General features: G+C 39.5%; 1 protein-coding gene across 3 annotated transcripts in view; it reads left to right on the top strand.

The window, feature by feature from the left end:
* RAB11FIP2 (RAB11 family interacting protein 2) overlaps window positions 1-16,040 on the top strand; it is a 43,753-nt gene that overhangs the window by 12,571 nt on the left and 15,142 nt on the right. The window contains exon 4 of one of the 3 annotated variants that reach the window (XM_069567722.1): window positions 15,236-15,297. The exons of the other annotated variants lie outside the window; for them this stretch is intronic. Within the exon in view, the coding sequence (XP_069423823.1) occupies window positions 15,236-15,297 (62 nt within the window). The remainder of the gene's footprint in view (window positions 1-15,235; window positions 15,298-16,040) is intronic. 3 annotated transcript variants of the gene reach the window in all.

The raw sequence follows: 16,040 nt of genomic DNA, 5'->3' as shown, positions 1-16,040 counted from the left end.
GTATGTTTATTTACAACTAAACATGATTCCACTCCAGTATTCTTGCTTGGGAAATCCCATGGACGTAGCAGCCTGGTGGGCTACAGTCCACGGGATGCAAAAGAATCAGACAACAACAACAAGAGATGATTAGAAATCCAAATGAGTCTTAAAGGACTATTAAAATGTAATATTCATATTCTGACTGGCACATTTCTGAAGTTTGTTAAGAATTCCGTATTATAATAGTTAGGATAGGTTACCAGCTGCAATAAACAACCTTAGATCTCATTGGCTTGTTCCAGTAAAAGTTTATCCCTCCTTATCGTGACACGTGAGTGCTTTGTTCCATCCTGTTTCTTGGCTCCACACGGTTGCTCAGGAACCAGGCTCCTTCCTTTGTAATACTGCTGTTTAATGTGCGTCCCCCAAGGCTGTGCAGCAGAGAAAAAGAGTGGAGGATCACGTGGATGTCTTCATATGCCTGGCCTGGCAGTGGTGCCCATTACTTGTTCCGCTGGTGTTCCACTGGGCAGTGTTCAGTCATGGCCTAGCCTGAGTGCAGCCAGTTAAGAAACATGGCTTAGCTGCAGACCCAGAGAAGAGTACTGGGCTTGGCTGCACAGTGGTGTGTGTGTCCTGGATGCCAGCTCTAGGGAGTCTGGATAACAGTCTAACGCTTGATGTGCTGTAGAAGTCCTGCTAGACGTGTATGTGAAAGTGTAGCTGGAATTCTTACCGTTTCCAGAAGAATGTTTTATCAGTTAACTATTGGTGGTGTTTGTGTTCTAAAATTGCTGCTGCTCCTGTTTTTAATTACAAGTCACAGGTGGTTTAGCAGCATCAGTATCAGCTAATGTTAGGTGATTAACCCTACAGTTAAATAATTTTTTTTTTTTTCAAAAAAGTGGTATTTTTACATCAGCAGTATTTAACTTTACAAAAACCAATATTCCTGAGTGTGTGTTATACCATTTTCAATAATTTGTTCATGACTAATTCTTCAACACTGGGCTGTTTTCCCTCTGGAAAGTGGAAATAGATATGTTCACCAAAGCAGATTTGCTTTTTTTGTTTGTTTGTTTAAAGGAGAGAGTCACAGCTAGACTGTTCCCTTAGGTGGGGACAGGTAACCAAGTTCTGGAAAAGAAGAATGGTCTGTCCTCCATATCCCTGGGTTTGCATCCATGGAATCGAGCAATCTCGGGTCAAAAATATTTGGGGGAAAAAATTCTAGAAAGTTCCAGAAAGTAAAACTTGAACTTGCTGCTTGCTGGCAGCCATTTATACAGTATTTACAGCTATTCACATAGCACTGAACATTGTGTTGAGTGTTATAAGTAATCTAGAGATCATTTAAACTATACAGGAAGGATGTGTGTAGGTTACATGCAAATACTAGGCATTTTTATATAAGAGGCTTGAACATCTAGAGAGTGGAATAGTCTGGAGTCTTAGAACCAATACCCTACAGATACCAGGGGGTGATTGTACACCAGTTTTAGGGCTAGTGCATGAAAACCTCCTATACAGCCCTCCATATTCCTCGCTTCCACCATACCCTGGACAGAAGGTTGGCAAACTAGGCTTGTGAGCTAAATCTGGCTTGCTGCCTGTTTTTTGGAAATAAGGTCTTATTGGACTGCAACTTGCCCATTTGTTTATGGATGCTTTTGTGCTGTAATAGTAGAGTTGAGTAGTTATGACAGAAACTGTATGACCCACAAAGTCAAAAATATTTATTACTTGACCCTTTACACAGATAATCTGCTGAACCTGTACTAACTAGATGGAGGTCTGTGGAGAGCCATAGATAGGGTTCCTGAATGCATGTGGAAGGCCACTTCATAAACAACAACAACTACTGAACCTTGTTGTGAATAATAAATTTTCAGAATATTAAATTACTGTGATGTTTGCATTTATGTATTATAGCACGTAGCATCATTATTTAGAATTTAGGTCATAATGCTGCTTCTGTTTACTACTACTACTACTAAGTCGCTTCAGTCGTGTCCGGCTCTGTGCGACCCCATAGACGGCAGCCCACCAGGCTCCCCCGTCCCTGGGATTCTCCAGGCAAGAACACTGGAGTGGGTTGCCATTTCCATCTCCACTCGTTCTGTTTAAGGAAGCCTAATTCAAAACACTTTCAACGTCACTGGTTTGCAACACCAGATCCAAACTTCTGTTTCTGATAGTCAAGGATTACTGTGTTTTAGGCTTTTCTTAACTATTGAGCTTTTCTTTTACTGTACTTCACCTTTCTGTTCCAGGTGGGTTCATTTCCTTATTGCACCTCTCTACCCTGAGGTCTCTAAGCCTGCCAGTTCCGTTCCTTGGCTCAGCTGTGGAATGCACTCTTCACTCGTCTCTGAGCGTCCTCAGACTATCCTTGATGTTGAAAACTGTTTAATCCTATCTTGATTGATAACATAGTGTTCCCTTCTGTGGAATTCTGATATAGAATGTAATTGCCGAACACTGTTTATTCTGTCTCGGTTTTAGTTTTCCCGACTAACCTGTGTAAACTACTGAACAGTTGTGCTGTATCTTCTTTTGGGGGTGCCTGCAGCACCCAGGGGCTTTCCAGATGGCTCAGAGGTCAAGAATCCGCCTGCCAGTGCAGGAGAGGCAGGTTAGATCCCTGGATCGGGAGGATGCCCTGGAGAAGGAAATGGTAACCCACTCCAGTATTCTTGCCTGGAAAACCCCAGGGACGGAGAAGCCCGTGGGCAACAGTCCGTGGGGTCACAGAGAGTCAGACACGACTGAGCACATGCGCGCAGCACCGAGATCACTGCTCATCCTCAGTGCTGACTGTCAGGAGCACCTGGGGTTTTTTTGTTTTGTTCTGCTTAAATCTTAGTTGAGTCCTACTGCAAGGCTAAATTAGAATCTTCAGTGGGTAAGCCCAGAAATAAAAGTCAGTGTTAGAAAAAAAGACTTCCTGCTGATTCTCAGGCTTAAAAATTGTTGATCTGAATTACATCGCCTATTTCATAAAAGTTCAGTAAATACTTACATATGAACAGGAATCAGGAGTTGTGCTGGTAAACTCATAGTTGAAGAGACAGTTTAGTCATGTTAGCTTTGTCTGCAGGGCCCTAAGTAAGTAGAGGGATCAGTGAGGAGATCAGCTTGACTGAAACAGGGATGTGGAGAGGAGTATATATTTGGTTGAATGGCTAAGAAACAACTAATTGTAGTAGGCATTGAAGAGCAAGCAGAAAGGTCTGACTGTTGAGTATTTATGGCATCTGTGGATGGATTGATTTTTAGGATTCAGGTGACACCTAGGCATCAGTCGTGATGAACAACATTTAAAAAACATGCTTGTGTTTGTACACTACCTGTAAGAAATTGAAGAGAACCTCGATTTGTGATGTGTATTCTTCTGAGGTTCCAGTTAAGGACTGAAGAATTCCTCCTGGTTAAGGGAAGTCATTCATACAAGGAAAAAATTTGTAGTGTATGTCTTATTCTGAAATTAAAAAAATATAGTCAAGAACATAAGCCTACTCTGTAGGATGAGCTAGTGCTGTTTGAGGTTAGAGGCAGCTCATTGACGAGCAAGACCTTATGGGAGATATTTTTACCAGAGAATTTTGTTTTGGGAACATCCTCTTTAAGACCTGCACAAAGAACCTGCTTTCCCTTCATTATTTTCTGCCTTACTGTAGTTGTGAAAACCATGTAAACAGACTCTTAGTTGTGCTATGACAACTTAATGGTGTATTGTATAATACCATTCCTAGTATCCTTGTGTGTATGCCTGTGTTTGCCTTTGCAATATTTGCTGTGGAAGAATCTGTCCACTTCTTAGCTCTGAGCTTAAGCCAGTTATTTTTTAGGGCAGTGCATAATGTCTGAGATCAAGATCTCATATTTATCATACAAACTTTACAATTTTGCATAGTAGTATCAGTTCAGTTCAGTCTCTCAGTTGTGTCCAACTCTTTACGACCCCATGGACTGCAGCACGCCAGGCCTCCTTGTCCATCACCGACTCCTGGAGTTTACTCAAATTTATGTCCATTGAGTCGATGATGCCATCCACCCATCTCATCCTCTGTCGTCCCCTTCCCCTTCAGTCTTTCCCAGCATCAGGGTCTTTTCCAGTATCTTTGATGATTATAACGTGCCTTTCTTAGAAGCCGCAAAAAAAAAAAAAAAGTTACCTAGAGTACATATTTAAATATGTTTCTAATTTTCACAGCAAAAATCACCACAGGCTTTTGAGCATGTAATGATTATTATGAAGTTGTATAATATGCCCATTAAAAAATAGACTTATGTATTTATTTTTCAAAGTTATAGTAAACAAATCATTGTAAAGAAAAGACCTTATTCATAGTTTTAAAGCCATCATTTTTATAATTTTCCTTACATTTTTTTTCCTATTTAAATTTAAAGCACAGTCTTTGGTTTAATAAACCTCACCCCACATAAGGTTTATTTTAATAGCAGTGTTTACTCTTTGTCCATATTTGTCTAATGTTAAAGATAATCTGCCTGTTATTCATGGCAGCCTATAAATCTTTTTTACACAGCTGACAGTTTGTAGCTTCATTTATGAGACAGAAAACAAAAACTTTTGAGATGATTTTTAGAGCCATTAATCCATTAGTGCCCAGGGATTTACAGAATGTAACTAATGAAGGGATGACTGGGAGCCTGAAATATGTGATGTGATTAGTTCCCTTAACACTAACTAGAACTTTTATGCTTAACTCCCCAGATACGACTTGAAACTTTTTTACCTTTTGTCATCCTAATACTCATTATAATAGCTCTCATTAATTGGTACATCTCCCAATGGGTTAATTTGAAGATACCAACCATGCTGTCCTTTTGCTAACTTACTAATGCAAATTGATATTTATAGACTTCAAAATTGAAAACAAAAAAAGCCCTGACAGAAAAGGACAAACTTTGCTAAGTTATTATTATTTTGAGCTGAGAGATTGAGATACACAGAGAATCTGTTGAGAAAAGAAAACAAGCCAAAAAAAAAAAAAATCCATAAAAACTACTGTAGGCTAATAAACTGATGTGAAAATTTCTCAATTTACAGCACTTGACAGGTGCTAAAAGAAAAGCATCTTTAATTTTAATGTGTTGTTAGGACCTCTTTAGAGAGACTGTACAAGTTATTAACAAGGTCCTCTGAGACAGGAGACGGGTAATTAACAAGACCTATGGAGATATAGTTTAGGTAATTAACGAGCTCTTAGGCACTGGACACAGGATAACACATAGCGAGTCCAGTAGTTAAAGAGAACAGGTTGTTATGATATGATCAAATACAAGATGTAGAATGTAAGTCTTAAAGTTTCTGATAGGAAAATATTAAGATTATATTCTAGTGACCTTAATGCACTAATTTTTATAAATCAATATGTACATTTTTTGCTTTAAGATAGAATTTGAGATAATTATTTCTTTGTAAAATCAACAAGCAAGGAAGCTTGTTGCATATAGATTAATAATTTAATTAATTGCTGTTAATGAGCTTTGAGAACAATACGTTGGAAGGACATAACTTCTATGATTCGTACTTTGTGCTGTGTGTAGTCGCTTATTCGTGTCCAGCTTTTTGTGATCCCATGGACTGTAGCCCCCCAGGCTCTAAATTTAGACTATATTCTGTTTATTTTTCACCTAAGGGCTGTTGACTAAAACTGCCTGTTCCAAATGGGCAGTCCACTTTCTTTGACCACTTTGAAGCAGTCAGGATCTAGGGCAGAGAGGACTGTCCTTCATCAGGTTAGTTTTTACGTAATACGCAAGGGTCCATCCCATCATGCTCTTAGGGTACCTTTAAGTCTGAGATTAGATGGTCTCAATTTCAGATACTTGGTCTAATTATTTCCTATGTAAATTTGAAATTGTTGGGGTATGAGTTGAGATCTGGTTCAGAAAACCCCCAGTCTGTAAGCCTGAAACATTATTGAAACATGCTATACTCTAAAGATGAAGAATATGAAGAAAGCCCTTGCAGGTCTTCTGATTCATTCCATTGCTTCCTCTGTGTTGTCTGCTCAAGTCCATCAGGATGACTTTTTCCGAATTTCAGATCTCATAATCAAACGATGTTTTCAATTTTCATTATATTTGGATGAATAAGCTAGAACTATGTCTTGTCCTGGGATATAGGAGGAGCCTGGTGGGCTACAGTCCATGGGGTTGGCAAAGAGTCGGATATGACTGAGCAACTACAATTTCACTTTCATATTTGCTGTATATAAGGATAGCAGAGGTTATTAAGATACAAATCCTGCTCTAAGAGCTCATCAAAACAGGCACATAAAAATTAGGTCTAAATTCCATGCTAAGGACTGGACATTGTATCAGCATTGGGGTGCTATGAAAGATTTTTAAATTGGGTTGTGATACCATCAGAGTAATATGTTCGATATTCTGTAGCATGGGGACTTCCTGGGGCCAGGAGTGGCAGCAGGGAGGAGGCCTTGGAGCAAGAGAACAAGTTAGGAAGTTACCATGATTGTTGAGGTGAGAGTTTGATAAAGGTCACTTGGCAGTGAAGATGGAAAGAAGGGGACATCTCTGAGATACATTTCTGGACTAACATAGATGGGATTTGACCATTCTGCCTGTGTGTGTGTGTGTGTGTGTGTGTGTGTGTGTGTGTGTGGGTGTAGGGGAGGAATGTTGGGGAACTGGAACTGGTAAAGGAGAAAGGACCAGGAGGATCATTTCAGTGATGTGTCTTTAACCAATGTCTTAAATTTGATGAGTCACAGTACTGTAAAACCTGTATGGTAGCAATGTCAGATCTTTAGTCTTTGAATCAAACTTGGCGTTCCAGTCTTGATGAAGAGGTTTGAGTTTTTTGTGTTTTTAATGTGATGCTGTTTATTTTAGAATTTTGTTTTTAGAGAATAGGAATTACATATTTTGAGTTATTGGAGACAAGGAAGTTAGCATCAACCTAATAACAGTTCATGAGAGTTTGTTTTTGAAACCTGGAAAATACTTTGGCTTCTTTGAACTCAGGAATGCACATTTCTATAACTGCTTATGGACTCGATGCATTTGAAGTCTGTTCACCTTAACACTGTTATTACTACATGCATTTCTCTCCAGTGGCTTTGGCTTTACCAGTCTTGCCCCCTTGGGATCCCTTTGCCAGTTTCTCACTAAGAGAACAACTTTTCTTTCTTTTATGCTTTTCCCTTCTTTGGGCACCGCTTTTGTAGGCCTCCTGCTTCAATGTTTAGAGCATTTCTTTCTGGACTACTGTGTCCACGTCACCTGTGGTTACCCTTCATAATAATAAAGCTTTAATTTTTTAAATACAGGTGCTGTTTCTATATATTTAACATGTGGTGGTAGTGTTACCTGTGGCCAGAGTGTTTTAAATAGCTGCTGGTGATAGAAATTAATTAATTTGATTTGGAATTGATAGAAAGCAATTAATTTGATTTGGAAATCATCTTCTTTATATGCATTTAGCTAATTTCTAAGAATATTAGGATTCAGACATTTGACATTTGTCTCCTTGAACTTACATTTTAAAGGTAAATTATTTATCTTTGATTGGATATGCTAAATACAGTTCAGTATTATGTAACAGAGGCTTCCCAGGTGGCTGAGTGGAAAAGAATCTGCCTGACAGTGCAGGAGATGCAGGCGATGCGGGTTCGATTATGGGTGAGGAAGATCCCCTGGAGGAGGAAATGGCAGCCAACTGCAGTATTCTTGCCTGGACAATTGCAAGTCCATGGGATCGCAGAGAGTCCAGCATGACTTAGTGGACTGAGTGTGCACACACACATCATATAACAGATAATAATTATAATGTAAAGGTATACAAATCAATATTAATATTAAAGTACAGTGTTATGTAACTACTTTAAATATACAGCAAATAAAAATGTTTTATGTATTTTATATATTTATTTTAAGCTTAGATATCTTTCTGACAAAAATGCTAATACTACTTAATAGCAATTACATGGGTCAGTTTACCCAGAATAAAACTTAATTCAAATTGCCAATTTTTAAAGGTCATTTCAAACTCATTTGTAAAACTCTACGGGGGCTGGAGGTGGATAAGTGAAGAAGAGATTCGTAGGTTACAAGTAGCCTCCTAAACTAGGGAGAGGGACGTGTAAGCCCTGACCAGTAATCCAGGCCGAGTGAACTGTGTTGAATATGGTTTGTTGTGAGAAGGGAGAGGAAGAGCTTGCTAGAGATTCGCAAATGCTTCTTCAAGGAAGAGGCCTTTGAACTTTTGTTCTTGACCATTGAACAAGATTTTTCACCTCGGGGAATGAGTAGACAGAGTGGTTTTTAGTACATAGCAAGGAAGCTTATTTTAAAAATTACGAGATGCGTTTTGAAAGAATGTTTGATAACAGTGACCATATACTGTTTTATCTTTAATTGTCTGCTAACTACTCAGTAATTTTACCATTGCTTTTCCAGTTGGAGTCGTAGTCTCAGTCTGTCATTCCCTGCCTGGTAGGTTCCTGAGGAAGTGTGTTTGCTCCTTTAGGCTTCCAGGAGCCAATTAGTGAGTGCCCTGCAGCAGCTCTGAGTTAAGGATAATAGCCTCTTTGTTACGGAGACTGGTGTGGGAATGGGGATATTCAGGTTAATCACATGTTTTGTTTACTTGAAGTGTACAATATATTGTTTCATGTAGATTTTTGCACTTTCAAAGAAATTAAATTCCCCAAATAAATTAAAAGTGGAGGTCATACCAGATATAACTTCATGTTTGATTCAGAAGATATATTTGATTAACTACTTCTACCAGAGGACTTTTCAGTGTTATGTAAAAGTATAAATATAGTCATAGTAGAATATCCTAAATCGAGTATAGGATAGGTATCAAGAAGTCAGGTTTAGGACTTGGGTCTGGATTTGAGTCTGTTGAATAGTGTCTGACCGTACTTAGCCTTTCTAAGCCTCATTGTAAAATGGGATAACAGCCTTGGTGGTGTGGAAGAAACTACATGATGTAAGGCACCATAAAGTGCTAAAGGTAGGTTTGCCACATGGTGAAGCTGGAAATGGTGGCTCTTGCTATGGTCTTACTACAAAGCATCTATAGAATCAGTAATAATTGCTCTAAATAAGTTAAATTATTTACAAGTAACTATATTCTCAGCTTTAAAAATCATAAATCATAAATAAAAAAAACTTAGGAGCTCATGTTTTTCACTGACTGATAAAGAACATACATTTGGTAAAAAGAAATAGATGTAAAAATTCTTTGGAATGTGTATGTTCAGTAATAATCTTTGATGAAATAAACTGTATACCACATTGAAATTAAGTAAAAGTATTCCCTACTTAAGTAGAAAACTTATGACTTTGAAGGCAGTGTATAATCCTGTATTCAGAAATTATTACATAACACTAATAACAGTGCAGGGTAAATATCTAAGCTGTGGCTTTACCTTAAAGCTTGACGAGTTTTTCTAAACTCACATGACTGAGTTCAAATTAAATTGTTCAAAGCTATCACAGTAAGAAGGATAACTGCTGCTTATGTAAAACTCCTCAAAGTTTGAGTCTGCTTTGGGAAAAGGGTCTCTGCCTTAGGAAATTCACACAGGTAGTAGGGTATCCCTTCTAACCAAATAAGTGGGTACTTGTCTTACAAATGTTATTTCCTTTTAAAAGTTCTTGTTTGGAAGAAGAGGCTAGAAAGTGTGTTTTTACATGGAACAATAATTTTTTTTTCTGGCAAAATTGCACAATGTTAGAATCCTAGAAAGCCACCTCTTAACTTGCCAAGACTCCTTAAGGCTGGGCTTTTCAGCCTAAGGTGTAGCATAGCCAGAAATCTCCCAGTTACCCTAGCAGCTCTGCTTCCAAGGAGGATGCATACACCGAGCCTGGGGTTTGTGTCACCCTGTGGAGGGGCCTCAGGAAGTCTGGTGGCCTCGCGTACCTCATCATGAAAGCTCTGCAGAGATGATGGTTTAAGGAAGCAGGTGCTTTCTGGCCACAACCTCTTGCAGGATGTTCTTGAACTTTGGAGGCCGTCTTTTCAGAACTTGGGCTTCCTGGTGGCTTAGACGGTCAAGAATCTGCCTGTAATGCAGGAGACCCCAGGTTTGATCCCTGGAGAAGGAAATGGCAACCCACTCTTGCCTAAGTGATCCCATAGACAGAGGATCCTGGTGGGCTACAGTCCATAGAGTTGAAGAGTCAGATGCAACTGAGCAGCACTTTCACTTTGTTTTTGGCTTTGTCCTAGGTGCACAGCCAGCTTGTGATACTTTTGGCCAGGGGCACTGTGGGCCAACTTGCTTTTGTCCCCTCCTTCATGGAAAAGTTACCTTTGCCTAGATTGTCCTCAGCCTGTCAGAGGGTAAGGCTGATCAAGGCTGGGTTGGTCTTGATCACAGAGAGAGCCTGTGCTGGGTCTGGCCCTGTGAAGGGCCCTGGTGCCTTGTTCCATCACTCCTGCCCAGTTTCACTATTGGGCTTCCAGAGTAAACAGAACTTGCTTCCTACCCGTTCCCCATACCCTCAAAGAGACTCCAGTGAATATATGACCGGACAGTGGGCCACAGTCTATTCAGAGCAACAGGATAATCACAACACAACTTCCCAGAATGACAAGGTTCCTAAAAACTTAAGGAGAAAAGATTTTTTTGTATTAAGACAAACATGATTATGGTATGGAATAAAATGTAAAAATCTACCTGAATTTTTAAGTTAAATTTGAGATGTCAAGGCAATTCTATGCTTGTTGTCAGATTTATTCTCATGCATCAGGCAGAGTACTAACGAGAAGAAAGTTTGAGAAGCTTAGTTTTAAAGAAATGGCAAACTCTCGGAATTCATAGGGCTTGTGTTTGGAAATTTGTAAGTTGATTGACTATTTTTTTATTTTGTTTTCTGCTATTCAGTTTAACTACATTTTATTTATAACTAATTCTTTTTTCACCAGGAAAAAACAGTAAGTTAAACTTGATCAAACATAATATTCTTGATGAAACATACCTTACTTTCATGGATATCCTTCAGTCCTCAATGTTTTAGAACTTCGTCAGTAACATAGTGATTACCATATCACGATAGAGAAGCAGCTAGGTCTGAGGTTGCTGTCCATGATCTGTGGTGTCACTGACCACAATTTCTTAATTATCTTGCCTGTGAGATCTCATGAAAGATACCCTGTGAGAATAATAATAAGTAAATTACTGTTAATCCCCACGGACATTTATGTGCTAGGTTCTGTTTTGCCATCCAGGTATCCGTGTACATGCCCAGTCCCGGGAGAGAGAATGGAGTATGTTCCTCTCTAGTAACATTAATTTGATTTGGTACTCACTTCCCCCAACTCCCCCTTCAAAAGAAAGGAAAAAAGCAGTATTGAGTTGCACCTTGACTCTTAAGCCCTGTTTGCATGTGTAATAGACATAATTGAAATGTGCCAAAGGTTTTGTTTTTTAGTGGAACCTCTCTACCAGCACTTCATTTGTAAAGGCTTTTATAAAAGGAATTGTTAACATTTCTTTGAACTCCTTTAACATTGAACCTCTATAAATTGTTTTCAGGATTTACCAGAGAATTTTCAACTTAATCTGTATTGGGATCAAATACCCAAAGCGGTAGACCTGGTTGGTAAACTGGCTAGTGGAATGGATTTTATTAGAAGTCACCAGTTTGAAACTTATTTCAATTCATATTGGCAGTTTTAAGTATCAGAGTAATTCTATCTTAAAAAGGATGACCCCCTGCGCCCCGGTCCCCCCCCCCCAGTAATAGGCTGTCAGGTCTAGATCAAAGTGATCTTCATTATTGAGAAAATTGATTTCCTCTGCCCTTTGGGGACTTGATTATTTCCTGTCGAAGCCTTTATTGATCAACTATTTATTCAGTCAATTATTAGCTCAATTTTTATTAAGCACTGGCTGTTAATTAATTCAACATACGTTTGTTAAGCATCTGCCATACCCTAGGTACTGTGTCAGATGTTTGGACTGAAAAGATTGAGATATTGTTCCCTTCTTCAAGCAGCCTGTAGTAGAAAGGAGTAGAGAGTTCAGGGATTAAGATAGATACCCAAAATGCAGACTTAAAAAACAATTATTTATAGAGCAGCTTGAGATCACAGCAGAATTGAGCAGGAGGTACAGAGATTTCCTATATACATCCTACAGATGTATACACAGATGCAGCTTCTTCCTTTTATCAGCATTCCCCACTAGAGTGGTAAATGTTTGTTAAAATTGAGGGACCTACATTGACACATCAGAACTATACATAGTCCATGATTTACATTAGGGTTCATTCTTGGTGTGGTATATTCTGTGGCTTTTGACAAACGTGTAATGATATGCCTCCATCCTTATAGTATCATATAGAGTGTTATGCGTCCATCTTTATAGTATCATCTGGAGTGTTTCCACTGCTGTAAAAGTCTTTTGTGCTCTACCTATTGACTGGTCCCTCCTCCCAGACCCCTGGAAACTACTGATCTTTTTGCTGTTTCTGTAGTTTTTGCCTTTTGCATAAGGTCACATAGTCAGAATCGTACAGTCTGTAGACTTTGCAAATTGGCTGCTTTGACTTAGTGACATGCATTTAAGGTTTCTCCACCTTCTTTTCCTGACTTGAGAGTTCATTTACTTATTTATTTATTTTAGCACCAAATAATATTCCATTGTCTGGATGCACCAGTTTATCCACTTAGCTACTGGAGGATATCTTGAGTGCTTCCAAGTTTTGGCAATTAGGAATAAAGTTTCTGTAAGCATTTGTGTGCAGGTTTTTGTGTGGGCATGATTTTCAGCTTCTCTGGGTAGACACCATGGAGCGCAGTGGCTGGACTGTATGGTAAATGTTCCTGTTGCTCCACACCTTTGTCCGCCTTAGGTGGTGTCAGCGTTGCAGATTTTGGCCGTTCCAGTAGGTGTGTGATGGCATCTCATTGTTTTCATTTGTTTTTCCTCAGTAGCATATGTCAAACATCTTTTTATGCCTAATGCCATCTGTATGTCTTCTTTGATGAGATCTGTTGGAATCTTTGGCCTATTTTTAAATTGGATTATTGTTGTTGACTTTTAAGAGTTCTTTGTATATTTTGATAACAGTCCTTTATCAAGTATCTTTTTCATATATCTTCTCTCAGTCTGGGACTTGACTTTTCATTCTATTAACAGTGTGTTTTGTTTTGTTTTTTTGTACAGCAGAAGTTTTTAATTTTAATTAAGTTCAACTTGTAAAATTTTTCTTTCTTCATGGGTCATGCCTTTGGTGTAGTATCTGAAAAATGATTACCATACCCAAAATCATCTACATTTTCTCTGTGTTATCTTTTAGGAGTTTTGTGATTTTGTGCTTTATATTTGGGTCTGTGATTGATTTTGAGTTAATTTTTATGAAGGATGTAAGGTCTGTGTCTAGGTTCATACACTTTACATTGGATTTAGCACTTTGTCATTAAAAAAATGTTCCATTTTAAATCTCTTAATCCTAATTTTTTGAAATAGGTAATGAAATTTTTGTTTCCTAATTAAAAATAAAATACAAAATGTAGAGCAATGTAATAGGTTGTACCTGGGTGCTGAGTGGTGGGCAGTAAGTTTGAAAAGATATAATTAAGCACAATAGGCTTTGAAAGCCAGGCTAAGAAATTTTGTTATTGTCCTGGAGGAGGTGGGAGGCCAGTGTTCTGAAAGAAGGATGATGAGGTTAGACTTGAGCTTTAGAATATCCTACCCACGCCTGTTGCATAGCTAGATGGGATGGAGGGAGGGTGGTAGAACCTGAGAGGAGGCTGTTACTGTGGTCCAGGCTGTTTTAGTGTAGGTCGTCATGTGGTCCCATGAGTAACCAGCATTGGAAATGAGTAGCAAGGAAACAATGAGATATCCACGTCCAGAAGCTGAGTGGGGAGAAGCTGGCTACTTACTGATGAGGCATGCAAGCTGAAGGCTGGAGTCAAGGGTGCCTCTGAGGCTTCACCTTTTTGTACTAGAAGAGCAAAGTCAGAGAGAACTGATAGAAGAGTCAAGGTGATGGTTGGCTAGGGACAACTTTGAGGTGCAAGTAATATATACCCAGTCTGAGACTGAACAGACTTTTGTAAAGGAGGAGGTATTGTTACAAAGGATAAAGCAGTTGTGGTTGAAGATTAAAGATGTAACCATCATCAGTCCATATAGTGGTGGCAGCTGAAGTAGTGGGAAGATAAGAAATCACCAGGGTAGAGTGGAAAAAGAAGTTTGAAAGCAGAACCTTTAGAAGTAGCTAGTGTCTTCCACTAGGGCAGAATGAGGAAGATGACAGGTAATCAAAAACATAGAAGAAAATTTAGGCAATCACAGATCTTAGAAAGAGAGAATACTCTTCATAGAGAACTGAGAGGTTAAAGAGAATGAGGCTCTTGCCATAAATAAAAATGTTTTGTTGTTAACCTTCATAAAAGCAGCGGTGAGGATGGGTGGTGACGATGTGTTTCAGGTTAGTTATAAAGGTGAGTCAGTAAAGTAACAAAGACAGCAGGAGGGGCTTGGGAGGAGTTAGAAATTGGCAAAATAAAAGTGGGGGAACAGCTGCAGGATGACGGGCTGTGAGTATGCTCTGGTGAGGGGGGCGAGTAAATACAGACGGATTAGGAAACAATTGGGATGTTAGTGGGGGTCCACAAAGCAGGTCCAATAGGAGCAAGGGAGTGGGAGAATCCGAAGGTGCGGTGGATCAGACGGGATTTCGACTATGAGATCTTACTGTGGGAGACTGTATTCCAGTGTGTTGATTTGTGTTCCTTGGGAAACATGATTAAAGGAATTCTGTTTGTGAAAATGTGCTATAAATTGGAAGGCCCCATAATAAAGTATAGTAGTATTCAAATCCCAGTCACTTCAGTTATACCATTTAAGAACTGCAGTTTGGTTTTCTTTCTTTCTCTCCTATTTTAAATTATTGAGTGAACAGTGTATGGCATTTATTGTGTATTCTTACATCAGTTAAATTCCTAGCAGGAAACAGATGACACACTCAAAGTGAATAATTGACACAAGTTGAATGAGGAGACCACATATGGAGGGCTGGCCGGGGTGAGGACACCAAGGAAGGGGTATTATAGCGGCAGGGACCTGCCGTGTCTGGAAGTGACTGCCACACAGGGGTGAAGGAACAGCTGTGGCTGTTTGTACAGAAGCTACTGGCAAAGCTGTAGTGCCATGGGCTGAGAAGGTGGTAGGCTGGGACTGGAGCGCTGAAGTAAATACTGTCTCCCCTTCTTTCTGTCCTCCAGTCTCTTGCAGGTATCTCCCAGTGATCAAGCACAACTGGAAACCAGTGGGCAAGGAGGCCCAGGTGATCAGCCATCTTGGGTGCAGAGATGGGCAGGATGGAGCGGGGAGTTCAGAGGGGACAAAGAAGTTCAGTACCTGTTAATGTTCAGCCTTTGTTCTGTCTGTAAGAATGTCTGGGTCGTGCACTTTTCTCAGTCATTCTGATTGGAAGAATGCTCAGGAATTGTGTTGGCTGCCTTGAGACCCGCCTCTCTGAGCTCCCAGTGGAACCCTGAGTGGGAGGTGCAGTTTGTGACTAAGAGCTTGGATGGTGACCTTTGGCTGTTTTTCTCTGAATCCTGACTCTGCTCCTTAGTAACCATGTTACCTTGAGCATTGTTGTTACCTTGACTTTGCCGTGCCTGTTTCCTCTTCTGTAATGTTCAGGATTAAGTGCGGTAGCATGTAAAGTGCTCACCAAGATGCCTGGTGTCATGGTTAAAGTCCAATAATATCAGTTGTGGCTTGACCAGTGTCATTACTTCCTGCCCTTGCTTCTCTGTAAAGGGCATATTTTACTTTTCTTCTTTTCACACTCATTAAAGGTTTTGTATTATAATTCTCAGTTTACACCTCTCCCCCAGAACTATATCTCTCCTGCAAAGGAAGCTTCAGGTCTGCAGAGCCCCCTCTCTCAACTAGACAAGAAGATCAATATTACGGTTCCCTCCCTTGAAGAGAATTCATGTCAGGGGTTCTGCAGTAGTTAAAGTGGTACTTCCTGTACACCGTAAGGAATTAAATGGTGTTTTTAAGAAAGTTACT

Source organism: Ovis canadensis, chromosome 22 (genome assembly GCF_042477335.2).
Source record: "Ovis canadensis isolate MfBH-ARS-UI-01 breed Bighorn chromosome 22, ARS-UI_OviCan_v2, whole genome shotgun sequence".
Lineage (NCBI taxonomy): Eukaryota > Metazoa > Chordata > Mammalia > Artiodactyla > Bovidae > Ovis > Ovis canadensis.
This window is presented reverse-complemented; position numbering and strand designations above follow the sequence as displayed.